The sequence below is a fragment of the Dermacentor albipictus genome, chromosome 1 (genome assembly GCF_038994185.2).
Source record: "Dermacentor albipictus isolate Rhodes 1998 colony chromosome 1, USDA_Dalb.pri_finalv2, whole genome shotgun sequence".
In the NCBI taxonomy this organism is placed as follows: Eukaryota; Metazoa; Arthropoda; class Arachnida; order Ixodida; family Ixodidae; genus Dermacentor; species Dermacentor albipictus.
Window position 1 is genome coordinate 249,441,973 of NC_091821.1, and position 14,451 is coordinate 249,456,423.

The 14,451-nt window shown below is 44.9% G+C and overlaps 1 protein-coding gene and 1 long non-coding RNA gene across 3 annotated transcripts in view; both read right to left on the reverse strand.

The window, feature by feature from the left end:
* Window positions 1-383: 383 nt before the first annotated feature.
* On the reverse strand, window positions 384-2,678 carry LOC135900197 (uncharacterized). Its single transcript, XR_010563824.2, has 2 exons — window positions 1,899-2,678; window positions 384-490 (listed from the first exon to the last, which is right to left on the reverse strand). It is a non-coding gene; the product is annotated as an uncharacterized lncRNA (long non-coding RNA).
* A 3,654-nt stretch (window positions 2,679-6,332) lies between these two features.
* The window catches only part of flr (actin-interacting protein 1 flr), a 50,531-nt gene continuing 42,412 nt past the window's right edge, over window positions 6,333-14,451 (reverse strand). For both annotated transcript variants that reach the window (XM_065430174.2, XM_065430182.1), the window contains exon 16: window positions 6,333-7,434. In XM_065430174.2, coding sequence (XP_065286246.1) covers window positions 7,325-7,434 — 110 coding nt within the window. In that variant the 3' untranslated portion in view covers window positions 6,333-7,324. The remainder of the gene's footprint in view (window positions 7,435-14,451) is intronic.

Sequence of the window (14,451 nt, forward strand, 5' to 3'; positions counted from 1 at the left end):
TTTCCGGTTCCATAATCCAGCTGGAATATGTCCCAACTGGAAGGCCTTCCAGCTGGATCCAGCTGCCAGAAATGCCAGCTGTAATTCAGCTGGAAGAAGTTCCAGCTAGAATCTCCAGCCCGGACTGTGGGTCTACAGACCCTCAGACCGGGCTGGCACACAGCACCGGTCGCCATGGTGTTGAGCCTTGGCGACAACACCATGGTGTTGAGCCATGCTTAGGTGAAATCCCAGGGTGTAAGCTCGCATCAAGCAGGATACAAACTGGCCAGAACTCGCATGGATCTTAGCTTGCTGTCGCAAGTCACACTTAGTTCCTAATGTGACTGGCCGCAAGACCAACTGGTCCGGTGAAAATACATGCAGCCAAAACAGCACGGTGCTGAAACTTGCAACCATTTATTTGAACACTTGCAGCAAGGATTGCGGAAGCATATCTTGCATCTCCCTCAAGATGTGGAATACACTTGCACTTCTCCTTGTACCCCATCTGAAAAAAATATTTAGACATAGTGAGTGAACTTTAAAACAATCATCACTTTAATCCACTCAGTTCTAGTAAACAGTGACCTTTACCAAAATCACGCGGATTGTATCAACAGCCTTTGGACAGTACCACAGTTTACCTTCATCACAGACCCTTCTACAGTTTATGTGGCGCAAGGCCTCAACCTGAGCTCTCAAGAGGCTCTGAACTTGAGCTGCAGAAGCTATGCAATGATTCTTAAATTGTTTAGCGCCATTGACTGTGGCTTTAGTGCAAATAGAATTCAAATGAGCTCATTTGTATTTTGAACTAGGCGTGTGATGTAACTCAACAGCCTCCCAAGAAGCATTTCTCTGCTGAATAACAGGAGCTTGAGGGCCAATCTTTTTATGTTATAGTTGTTTTGCACCTATTCAAATGCCTGCCATTCATGCAACGTGTTTGCGAGCACGCACTTGCAGTGAAAGCAAGCCATAAATGTGCTTCTATTGCGTTGGGCAGATTGACATATACGCACTAGTATTTAATAGACGTACGTATGTGCAACATTGGGCACAAACACTGCACGGCAATATATTCAAGTGGGCTATTGGAGACAAAAGGGGCTTACGCAAACTGGCAAGCACTTCACATATGCTGCGTGATAATTTTAAGTTTTATGCAATTTTTAACAAATCGCCTGTTGAAGATACCGTAATTCTAGTCCTTGAGCTGGATCCTTCAGAAGAGGAGATTACTTGCACGAAAAATCGGAACACATATTGAACTAATTTTAAAAAATTCAATAATGAACTTCCTAATTTATTACATTACGGCACATATCGCAATCTACGAATTGTAGCCATTGAGATTGCCAGGCGTATCCACTTGGACTTACTTTCCAGAATGACACCAGTTAGAAATATGTGTCATCAAACTCGCCGTAAAGGTGCACTGTTGGTCTACTTACTTTTTTAACAAAACGCTCTTTTATGTATTGGAGCACAAAAGTAACTGGAATGCCCACTTATTCGTCTCACACTTTAGAAAATAATATATCGAAACTGATGTAATTCTGGAAATTCATTTAAGGTGGATCCATCTTGCAAACTCACAGGCTACAATTCGTACATTGTAATATGTGCAGCAAGGTAATAAGTTAATTTGTCAATTTTTGCTAATTAATTGAAGATGTCTTTCGATTTCGCATGCTAATAATGTCCACCTCTTCGAATAATTCCGCTCAGCGACAAGAATTATGATATCTGCCACAAGCCATTTCTACCAAATTCCGCAAAACATAAAAATGATCAACCTGTATACGAACATCACGTACAGCAGGGACATATGATATCATGCTCAAGCGTGCCAACATACAGGATAAAAATAAACATTAACTTACGCTCAAAACATAAGCAAGTGAAATAATTACCTCCAAATTGTAGAATCAGGGCTGGAGAAAACGGTGCTCTTCGATCCGCACTGGTGAATCACAACACCACAAAGTACAGCAATAACAACCGTTGATGCTTGCCTGTACTTGTAACACCGTCCAGAGAAGGAACTGTCCAAAAATAATTACTTCATGCGCAAGATCATGCAGGTTCCTCACAAAAACTTGATCACACGACCACCCGAGAGACTCCCGTTGTCTCGCAAAATTGCCTCGCCGTAACAGTTTCCGCCATGTGCTGTACGAAACTAGAGCCCCTGTGGCGTCGTCACATTTTTTATATTCGGCCTGCCTTTGTAATGCTGCTGCTGTGAATAAAAACCCGAGCTTTTCTGAGAAATACTGATATTGCAATAACACGCTATTATATTATTATTCGTGTCAAAAGAGCAGATCAAGACAAGATACGAGACTAAAGCTCCTAAGTATTCAACAAATATGGCGGCGATTGTAGTGGCGTCGTGGAGACGGGAAAAAATAGGAGCAGCGGTCATTGCAGCCTGAACTGCTGAAGGTGCCACGTGTTAAGGCTCTTTTTTGTTAGAGAAGGAATTGCTATGCTGTAAACACTAGCCGTTTGCGCAACGGCTCATCATGACCAATCGGGCAAGCTCCTCGCTAGTGTAACATCGACAGTGTAGCAAGATATACAGTGTCGATCAAGAGCGCGTCGCTTTTGTCTATTACAAGTAAGGTTCAATAAAAGTGGCAGTTTTCCTGTAGATATTTTTTTTTTTGCAACTCGATCACACAGGACACTTTCGATTGCAATCGATCCCGATCGGGCCCGATCGCGATCAAAGGTACCGTGAGTGACGAGCATTTCCATGCAGTTCATGCAATTAATTACGATTGTTGTCACAACGCAGAGAAATAAAAATATATATTTTTTTTTTGCTCCTGCTGCAAGAGTAAAAGCTCTTCGTTCTGATACAAACACCACCTAGGGCTAAATATGGGCATGTTGCAGATACAAAAAATGTCTCAATGCAAGTGGGAAGCTCCACTTTCCAGTCGATAGATTCTACTTCCGGCTGGAGAATGCTCCATCCAGTTGTTTCCAGTTGGAAGCGCTGTTTCCAGCTAAAAAATGCTGTATCCAGTAGTTTCCAGCTGAAGCTGGAAAACTTCCAGCTGGTAGTGCTGCTTCTAGCTGGAAAACCAGCTGAGGTGGATTCCACTTCCAGCTGGAAAGTGCCATTCCCAGCTGAGGAGGATTCCACTTCAAGCTGGAAAGTGCCATTTCCAGCTGGCTCTGGAAAATTTCCATCTGGAAGGGCTGATTCCAGTTGGAAACCTGGCTGGGAAGACCATTTCCAGCTAGAAATTCAGAGCCCATTTTCATGTGGGTTAAAGGCACCAGATACTGGAGAGGAAATGCCCGACACGGGAAAGTTAGAAGAGCTATCTGAAGATTTGCTCATCGCGCCTACGTCAGACGGACTTGATAGGTTGCTAAAAGTCAGCCGGTCGGCATTGATAGCCGAGCAAAAGAAGGATGGCAGCCTAGAAAACATACGCTGCATTGTCAAGGAAGGTGTCGCCAAGAAAAATGCTCGCTTTGTGGAAAGAGGTGGGGTCCTGTACCGGAAGTATATAGACCGCAGGGGAGTGGAGTTCGATCAGCTGATCGTGCCTCAGTGCTATCGTCAGGATCTGTTGCGCTTGTCTCATGGGGGTTCGTGGTCCGGACACCTAGGAGTTAAGAAAACTAAGGACCGTCTCTTGCAAGAGTACTATTGGCCAGGGTGTTTTCGGGACGCAGACCACTTTGTGAAGACATGCGACACCTGTCAGCGGGTGGGCAAACCAGGGGACAAATCGAGGGCGCCGTTGAAGTTGGTACCTATCATTACGGAGCCTTTTAGACGGCTCGTTATTGATACAGTGGGACCTCTGCCGGTAACAGCCACGGGGTACAGACACATTTTGACTGTGATCTGCCCAGCGACAAAGTTCCCTGAAGCAGTGCCGCTTAAAGAACTCAGCTCAGTTGAGATAGTCAATGCACTACTGTCCATATTTGCGCGAGTTGGTTTTCCTGCGGAAATCCAATCAGATCAGGGCACAGTGTTTACTAGCGCTTTGACGACAGCCTTTCTCGAAAGGTGCGGGGTAAAGCTGTTACACAGCTCAGTGTACCACCCCCAGTCGAATTCCGTTGAGAAGCTCCACTCCGTCATGAAGCGCGTGTTGAGAGCATTGTGTTTTGAACATCAAACTGACTGGGAGCTGTGTCTGCCTGGGGTGATGTTTGCATTGAGGACCACGCCGCATGTGGCTACAGGGTTTTCGCCAGGTGAGCTAGTGTACGGTCGCTCGCTGCGATCTCCGCTTCGCATGCTTCGAAACGGATCACTGCCCTCTCCAAAGGCTGCAGACTATCTGTTTCACAAATGGCCGCCTCCTGCGCTGGAGCCTCGCTTTGCAACAACATTCTTTTGAGGTGCGTTACAAAAAGGGGAGTCTCAACGGTAACGCCGATGGCTTAAGTCGAAGCCCCTAACGTGGGAATCAGCCTCAAAATTGTTTGTTATTGATGTTTTTCTTCCTGAGGCAGGATTTTTAACATATTGCTTTTGTGTAGTGTTTCAAAGTGATGATATGCTTTTTAGTGCAATTTTCCGATTTGTGGACGCGTTCTGAGTGCTGCTAGACTACTGTAAGGAACTAGGCAGTAGTATAAAAGGGGAAAGAGACTGGCATGGCTTAGTGAGGGTTGTGCCGTGCTTGCTGACCGAGCGGCTGAGTTTCGGCGCAGTTCTAACGCTTGCTGGGAAAGAGAACAAAAATGGCAACTCTCCTGAAGTCACTTTGCAGTGTCCTGTGTGAACCTGAACGTGAGAACGAGGCCTTCTCGGTACGCTGCGCTCAAGAAACGCCGAGGGACGACCGATTTCGGTTATGAGCATCATCGAGCGACATCCCTCCGGACAGCGGATGCAGTCCCCTGACCAACGGGATCTCCCTCCCCCGGCGGGGCGGTCTGTTACGTTTCGCCTACGACGCGCGCTAAAGCCGGTGCGGATGCAACGTACGCCGGAGCTTCGTTCAAAGCGGCGGACATTTTGGCCCGTTCAGAGCGGCCGCGACACATCCCCGCCGAGCGCGTCCCGGCATGTTCAGTGCCACGTGTCTTTGTGTGTGCGTGTGTGTGTGTGTGCCCACGCTTGTCAAAGCGCGGCAGCCGGGGAGAGGAGCTCCCCCAGTGTGAAGCGAGGAGGTCTGACCGGCGCCGGCCCGTCTGATGCGTCACCTCCTTGTCCCAACGTGTCTCTCAGTCCGTCCGTCGCCGCTGTCACGTGGTGTCGTCCCATGACCTTCCTTCTTGCCCGCGACGCCAAGAGTATAAGAGCAGCTGCCCCCGGACGCCAGGAGAGAGGCTCCGATTTCTTCTGTTGAGTAACGTGCTCTCCCGTCTCTCTACTTCGGTCGACCTGACCGCCCGCTCTTTGCGATGCTAGAATAAACAAGTTGTTCTGTTAGCAGTCGCCTCATGCTTTGCTGGGACCTTCGGATGCTTCCAGTGTGCCCCAGGCCGCCAGGCCAACGCTACCCTTGGGGCTTGCGACCCATTTGCAACAACGGGCGCCAACGGTCCGGTTGCAACAACGGGTGTCAGCACTGAGCTTCCAACAGCCGATGGCAGCGCTGAGATTCCAATAGCCGGTGCCATCGGTGCGGATCAAACAATGTTCAAAATTAATCACTGAATTTTAGTTACAGCTGGCAGCAGAATATTTGTCTTCAAACATGAACAAAAAGTGACACTTTAACAACTCTGCAACAGTACCATATTAAAATTTTCTATGTACGCCTGTTAGTGTCTAAAGCAGACAAAACTGACATAGTAAGCATCATTCAAAACAAATTACTGCTTTGTGAACAGGAATTTTGCACAACTCACATAAGTTGAGGTAAGTTTCACCTAAGCTAAAAGTTGAAGCTGCCTATAGTTTAAATACTCTATCAGTTGCATTTTACATAATTGCAATTAGGTTTTTGTTGCAAGCTTAGAAATGAAAATCTGATGTGGCACTTTTATGGATCTGATTTTTTTCTCCCTAAAAACCAGTTTTAAAGAATCAGCTGAATTTGACTTATGCAAGAAAATGAATTAAAAGCGGTTCAGTTGTTTTCTAATGTCAATGTTCCTGCATCTTAGCATACTGCTATTTGAATAAAGAATACCTAAGCTAAAACTTCTAACAGTGCCATGTAATAATAGCCTGCAAATATTATTCTGTTCAAGACATGCTCAGGCTTTATAAAAAAATCTGACGTATCACTGAAGTTGACTATATACATACTAAAGCTGTGAGGCACATGGACATGTCTTGAAATGGCACACTTATGATGGGCAGTACACATCCAAGAAAAGTAATGCCTTTTCACACAAACAGGAGACAAGAAGAAATGCTAATCCCCCTTCTTTTATTGGCAAGGTTACCTGCATATCTTCAAAGTTAACAAAATACAGACAGTATTCCACAAAATGTTGCATACAAAGAAGAGCTTCACAAACCGTTTTCACAATGCTTATATTTTTTTATCTTGATCCCATCATTCATGCCACAATAAATACTGGACAACCTACTGCAAGTGACACACAACTTTCATGGACTCGCAATGGGAAAGTAAAAAGTGATTCACAAAGAAAAGATTAAGAGTGTGGCAAGGCATCCTTCCTATTTAAGGCTCTGTGTAAGGCATGTTCTCACTGAATAAAACAGACATAGGCAGGTTACACATCAAAACAGAGTAACTAAAAAAGAATATAGCCACTCTAAACTCAAGCAAAAACACAGAAGTGAGCATAAAGCAATTGACTCAACTAAAATGCACAACTGCAACAACAAGAATTCATCAGCAACGTCCATGAGCGTTTCCTTCTGCTTTGAACTCAGGCCCATTACCAAAAAAATGTCGCTGCAACTTCATAGTACAAGTTAGTCCAAGCACAGCGTTCAGTTCGCACCTGTCACAGGCACGTGGGCACTACAACCCTATGCCACACCAGCACTTCAAAACACTAACAGTCAGTCAGTTTTTTTTTTTTCACTTGCTTTTGGCAAAAAAGAACCCTCATAATTTCCCAAGTCATCAATAATTTACCTTGCAATGCACTTCTGATTCGCTACACTGAGCATGAAAACAAAAAAGTTAACTTGGATACATAGCCACAGCCTGCAAAAAAGAAACAACAATCTTAAACCACAACTGGTTACATGCACAAGCAAAAGAAACAAATTGCCAAAGATCCAATGCACAAAAGTGGAAGAGCTTGAAACCAAATAGAACTGTTCCACAAGTGGGGAAAAAAAATTGTAAAAGAAGCCAAGGCAAGAGCCCCGCCGCACTGCAGGTATGTGTAGTGTAGTGGCAGTGTCAAAAGGAAGCCCACTTCAGGAGGAAGTCACCTCCCAAATCTTCACATTACTGTCCTGGCCAGCCGACACAATTGTCGAATTGTCCAACCATGCTAGCCTGGTGATTTGACTCTGGGGATGAGCCTCTGTAATGAAAAAACATACTGATGAGCACTAAAAAAAAAAGGCCGGGGGAGGAGGGAAGGGAAGGGCACTCACTAATATAAAAAGGAAACAACACAAACTAACCCAAGAAAACAGAAAAATAGAGAGCCACTAAGTCATAAAGATGAGATAGTAAAATAAATAAATAAAAGAAAACAACACGAATGCTGCATGACTAATACACAAGATTTGTCGAGTATTAATGAAGACGAGCTTCACTGTAGGGTGCATTTCATGCCGATCACAATAATGAGCAAAACAAGAACTAAGTAAAAGCGGGCCTGAAAGCAAACCTAATAAAATCATACCCTTTAAAACACCACACATATCTGCATTACATTGACGACATATTTATAGTATGGGAACATGGCACAAGCACGCTAGCCGACCCAATTAGCCATTTCAACCACTTTCACTAGAGTATTAAATTTACTGCTCACCGTTCTCATAGTCAAATAAACTTCCTCGACACAAGGGACTACATAGAAAATGGAAAACTGAGAACAACACTATCGGAAGCCTACAGATACAATAGTCATCACCCGCGACACTGCAAGCCAAGAATTTTAGTCGGACAAGCGAAACTAATAAGAAGAATCTGAAGCAAAGACAACAATTATATCCACCACCTAAATTACGCTAAAACAACAATATCAGAAAAAGACTATCCATAAGTTCCTCTCGACAGAGCTTATGACGTTGCTTCAAGATTGGAGAGGCCGTCGGAATTAGCTAACAGCCTCCACCAGAATCTGAGAGACCACAAGCCTTTATAACAAAATATTCTCATGCCCTTATAAACATAAACAACATTTTATGAAAATACCACCCAATATTATCAAGTAATGAGCATCTGAAGAAAGCATTCCTGGTAGTACCAAGGGTGACCTATCACCGAAACAGAAGCTTTAAAGGGCCCCTCACCAGGTGTGGCCGTTTTGAGCTGACAAGCGCAGAGCATACAATGCACGATGAATTGAATTGATTGTTTGATATTTAATGGCGCAAGGGCCAAGTGTGGCCAAAGAGTGTCATTCCCGTGGTAATGAGTTCATAGTGTAGTTACGAGTTTTATTAAATTGGTGTTACGTGGCTGTAAAGGGGCCTTAAAAATAGTCGCTCTAAAGTGCGTAAAATCTGTATAATAAGATTATGGCGATGACAAATGATGTGTACTATGAACATAAAGATGCATTTCAAAAGAATGATACAATGTATAAAGTATATCAGAGTCTAAATTGGCTAGAGCACTACTGCCTCCTTAGAGCCCTTGAAACACAAGGGCCTGGAGGCATGTGCTATGCAAAACAATTATCGCAGCGGCATCCTCTGGAACGAGGATACTCTACAAATTTAATGGACTTATAACATGTAAGATAACATCATTTAAGAAACTGAGAACTGCTTTGGTGTTAAATAGCGGTTCCTGTCCAAGAAACATTGCCGGGTGAAGAGGGATGTAATAACGGTATGCCAGAGGAAAGTATTTGTCTCTCAGCTTCGGCCCCCCGACACTCCACGAGGACGTGAAGGACCGTCAGCCTCTCACCACATCTACCACAGTTTGGAGATTGATTTCCAGTAAGTAGGAAATTATGAGTGCTAAATGTGTGTCCTATTCCGAGACGACAGAATAGGACACCTGTTCTTCGTGATTTTGTTGCGGAGGGCCAAAAACCTAACTGTGGCTTTATACAGTGCAGTTTATTATTTATTTCTACGTCCCACATGCGTTGCCAGTAGTTTCGCAGTTTCTTACGTAAGACAGGCTTTAGATCTGTGACAGAGATAGTAGCCATAGAAGTAATAGCTAGTGATGTGAGTGTTGTGGCCATTTTGTCAGCTAGCACATTACCATCAATGCCTCTATGGCCAGGTTCCCAGCATATTACTACATGTCTATATGATAAATAAATGCTGCATAAGTGTGAGTGACGTTAAATGAAAACAGGATTTGTAAACTTTTGTAAAGAAATCAGCATTTTTACAAGACTTAACGAGTCTGTGAATATTGTTGCTCTGTCAAGTTTTAATTTCTTTATATTCTTTACTGCAGACAGTACAGCATAGGCTTCTGAAGTGAAGATACTTGTTAAGGGGTTCAATACGTCAGATTTAGAAAAAGAGGGACCAACAGCAGCATAAAATACGCCAGCACGTGATTTCGACACGTCTGTGTAGAATTCGGAGCAGCAGTACTTCGATTGAAGTTCACGGAAATGTATAGCGATTTCGAGGTGAGGAGCGTGATTTGTGACCTCTACAAAGGATATGTCGCACTCTATCACCTGCCACTTCCAGGGCGGTAGTAGCTTAGCTGGAGGCATTAGGTGATGTTCGAGTAATGGGACATCCATTTCATCGCTAAGCTCTCTTACATGCAGCGACAAAGGTACTCTCATAGTGGGTCTATTACGAAAAAGTGTTTCACATGTCAAGTCGTTAGCAGTTGTGATACTTGGATGTTCCTTATTAGAGCGAACTTTGAGAAAACAGGTGAAGCTGATGTATGTTCTCTGAAAATGGAGTGACCACTCATCTGACTCTACGTATAGACTTTCGACAGGGCTTGTTCTAAATGCGCCAGTGGCCAGGCAGATACCGAGATGGTGAAAGGGGTTTAACATCTTTAGCGCGCTCAGGGCGGCAGAGTGATATACTACGGCACCATAGTGCATTTGTGATCGAACTAGGCTCCTGTAAAGATTCAACAGGCCCTTCCTGTCGCTACCCCATGTTGTGTGGGATAGGATTTTAAGTAAGTTCATTGTTTTTAGACATTTTGCTTTGACATTTTATGTGTGAAATGAAAGTAAGCCTGGAGTCAAGTATAACACCTAGAAATCTGTGCTCTTTGTAAAGAGGAATTTGTTGGCCGCCAAGTTCTACAGATGGACCTGGGACCACGCCTCTCTTTCTTGTGAAGAGCACACAAGAGCTTTTGTGGGGGTTGATTTCAAATCCATTTTGGTCTGCCCACTTGGGCACCTTGTTTAGGCACTGCTGTACCTGTCTCTCACACACTGTGAGGTTGCAGGATTTGAAACCTATTTGCATATCGTTTACGTAGACAGAATAAAAACAGCTGGTGGTAATGATGCACAAAGTGTGTTCATCCACCTGAAATGGACGGTTTTCTAGGTAGCTCTCTATAATTTTACATGTTGCCGCACATGTTGTTGTTCTCGGCAACAAGGTTGCCGAGATTCCGTACCGCCAAGTTGTGTCGTACGCTTTTTCCATATCAAGAAATACAAATAAGAAGGATTGTTTGTGCACGAAGGTATTGCAAATGCTTGTTTCGATGCGCACGAGATGGTCGGTTGTAGATCACCCTTCCCTAAAGCTACATTGAAATGTGTCAAGCATTTTGCTGGACTCTAGGAAATGTACGAGATGGTGACTGATCATTTTTTCAAAATGCTTACAAATGCAGCTCGTAAGCACTATAGGACGGTAGCTAGTCAGAAATAAAGTATTTTTACAATGCTTCAAAACCGGTATCACAATAGCTTCTTTCCACTTAAATGGGAGATAACCATCAGCCCAGATGGTATTGAAAGGTATGAGTAGCGTGATTTGTGCGTCGGAGTGCAGGTGCTTAAGCATAGCGTACATGATTCTATCGGGGCCCGGTGCAGAGCTCTGACAAGCTGATAAGGAAGCTTTAAGTTCGGCCATGGTAAAAGGATGGTTATAAGGATCGTTTGGAATACATTTCTGATTCAGTGGCTTAAGTTCTTCTATTGCTTTATGTTTCAAAAAGTTCTAATAGTGAGTGGAGCTAGACACGCGCTGGAAGTGTTCACCAAGAGCGTCGGCCTGGTCTTCTAACTTGTTTCCCTCTACATCAACAAGGGGCAACGGATGGCTTTGTTGTCCCTTAAATCTCCTTAGCCCATTCCATACTTTTGCCTCCTGTGTGTACAAGTTAATGCCGCACAAGAGCCTCTCCCAGCTTGTCTTCGTAGCTTGGCGTCACGTTCATCTTAACCTGCGATTTAATCTTTTTAAATGCTATCAAATTTTCTTCAGTTGGGGATCGGCGCAGTATGGCCCATGCTTTATTCTGTTTTTTCCGCGCCTCCTTGCACTCATCATTCCACCACGGAACTCGTCTTTTGGATGAGCTACCGCTTGATTGTGGAATGAAGTTATTCGCTGCTTCGATGATAAAATAAGCTACTGCGTCATCAATACTAAAATCGGTGATAAAATCTCGTGATAGGTAGGTCAATTCCTTAAAATGGTCCCAGTCGGCAGAAGCTAGTTTCCACCGAGGGCAATGTGGAGGGCATTCATGTGGTACAATAAGTTTAAAAGTACAGGAAAATGGTCACTTCCATAAGGATTTTTAATAACACTCCATTCTAAGTAAGTGATAAGAGCTGCCGAGCCAAGAGATAGGTCTATAGAAGAATGTGAATTGTGATACATATTATAATAGGTCGGTTCGTTTTTATTGAACAGACATGCACCCGTGTTTACTAGAACGTTCTCTACCAATTGGCCTTTTGTGTCACATCGTGAGTCTCCCCACACTGTGTGGTGAGCATTAAAATCTCCCACAAGTATGCAAGGCTTGGGAAGCTGGCTAATGAGGTTATAAAAGTGTTTTTTCAAGATGATGGTTCAGGGGTATATCAATAGAACAAACAGTGATTAATTTATTAAAAAGAATGGCTTGAACTGACACTGCCTCAAGGGGCGTCTGAAGGGCGACGTGTCGGCAAGCTACAGACTTGTCTGCTATTATTGCTACTCCGCCAGAGGCGTTAGCCTCGTCGCGGTCCTTTCGGAAGATCATGTAATTGCGAAGAAAATTTGTGTTTGTAGGTTTCAGATGTGTCTCTTGAACAAACAGAAACTTGGGATTGTGCTTTTGTAGTAGTTCTTTAATGTCGTCGAGGTTATGTAGAAGTCCTCGTACATTCTACTGTAGTATTTGTGTTTCCATTATGATAAATGTGTTTGGTACTGTGTGTTTAAGAGAGTGATATCAGTTCACGGGCCCTTTGGAGGCGCTGTGACGTGAGTTTTGTCTTTTTTGGAGCAGTCGAGAGAGGCTCGCCACTCCTTAGGCGCTGGTGGCGCCGTCTGGCTGGTTGTTGTGTCCATCACCTCTTACGAGGCGCTGGACGCGCGCTCTTCCGAGCGCTTTGTTTGACGTGAAGGCCTCGGCACATTGGACGAGACCTTTGAGGCCACAGCCGCCTGTCTGGAGGTGGATGGCCCCTTCTGCTGGGATGGCGGAGTAGCGCTAGCTGCAACCGCCGCGGGGGCAGATGGTGAAACTGCTGACTCACTGCTTGTGGGTCGGACAGCTGCTGAAAGCCATTGTGTCGCTGCCCCCTGACGCGTCACATCGGCAAAGGTGTTCTTTGGAAGGAAGGATACCCGCCTGTGTGCCTCCTTGAAACTTATGTTTTCTTTTACGTTAATTGTAACAACTTCGTTTTCTTTCTTCCAAGAGGGTACGACCGCGAGTATGCAGCGTGCTCCCCATCACAGTTCACACAGTGGAGAGATTTTTCACAAGATTCAGAGGTGTGCTCATGAGCACTGCATTTCACGCAGGTTTGGCGGCCTCGGCAGCTCTGTGAACTGTGACTGAAACGCTGGCATTCGAAGCATCGCAGGGGATTAGGAACGTATGGCCGAACACGAAGCTTAATATACCTGGCCTCGATGGACTCGGGCAGAACACTTGTGCCAAAGGTAAGTATCAGGTATTTGGTCTGTATTTCCTTATTGTCACGCCTCATCTTAATTTGTTTGACATTGATGACGTTCTGCTCACTCAAGCCCTCCAGGAGTTCAGCTTCAGTCAGCTGCAAGAGATCATCATCGGAGACTACGCCACGGGTGGTATTCATAGTACGATGTGGAGTTACTGTTACTTGGGCGTCCCCAAATGATACTAGATTGGGTAGCTTTTCATATTGTTTGTGGTTGCGGAGCTCTAAGAGGAGAGCACCGCTTGCCATCCTGGATGCTTTATAACCTGTACCAAAAATTTGGGTGAGAGACTTAGACACGAGGAATGGTGAGATTGTTCGCACGGGTTTGTCTGGTTGTTCGGAGTGGACTACATGGAAACGAGGGAAAGCTTCTTTTTGGCGGGCAAGAAACTCGAAGACATCATCGGTGTGCCCCCTTTTCAGGGAGCGATCAGGTAGTGGGGGGAAGGAACTAGCCATAAAAGAGTAATTTCGGCAGTAACACCAGCCACCCACCGTGGACTCCTACAAGGGGACGCTGCAGGACCTGTGAAACACGGCCTGCAAATGCCAGCTTTGCATTACCACTATAACCAAATATGAAATAACCTAGGTTGGCTATTCACACAAGGTTAACCCTTGCTGCCTGGAAAAATTGGAAGTAAAGGGAAGCCAGGAGAAGACAGGAAAGATGGAAAGTGAGAGAGAGACAGGAAAAGGCAACTACCGATTTCCCCCGGGTGGGTCAGTCCGGGGGTGCCGTCTACGTGAAGCCGAGGCCAAAGGGGTGTGTTGCCTCCGCCGAGAGGCCTTAAACGTCCTGACACTCAGCATCGGTTGAACCCACAGGATCCCCTTTTCCCCGGACACGGCTAAGCCACGCACGGTTAAACGAGGGAGGGTCCAACCCTCATGTGCTAGGGTACGTGGTGTCACAACACACCAAACGCCTGCTGACGCAGCCTGTGGGGAAATGCACAATAACGATCGTGTCTGCAACAAATTAAATTGCTATGCATCGCGGAAAGATCTGAAACTTCAAACAGAACGCAGTTTTCCCTTCTCCTCGCAGCCGCCGCATTCCATGCCGGAGGATGACGCACACGTGCTAGTGCGCCTACGCACACATTTGTGCTGTGACATCGCTTGTGGTGACACGTGACTTCAGCGAATTATTCAAGGCAACATCTGTTATTTGTGTAATATGTTGCTTGAATAGACGAATTAAAGCTTAGAGAAATAACAAAACACTCAAACCGAATGTCTGCATGTTCCTGT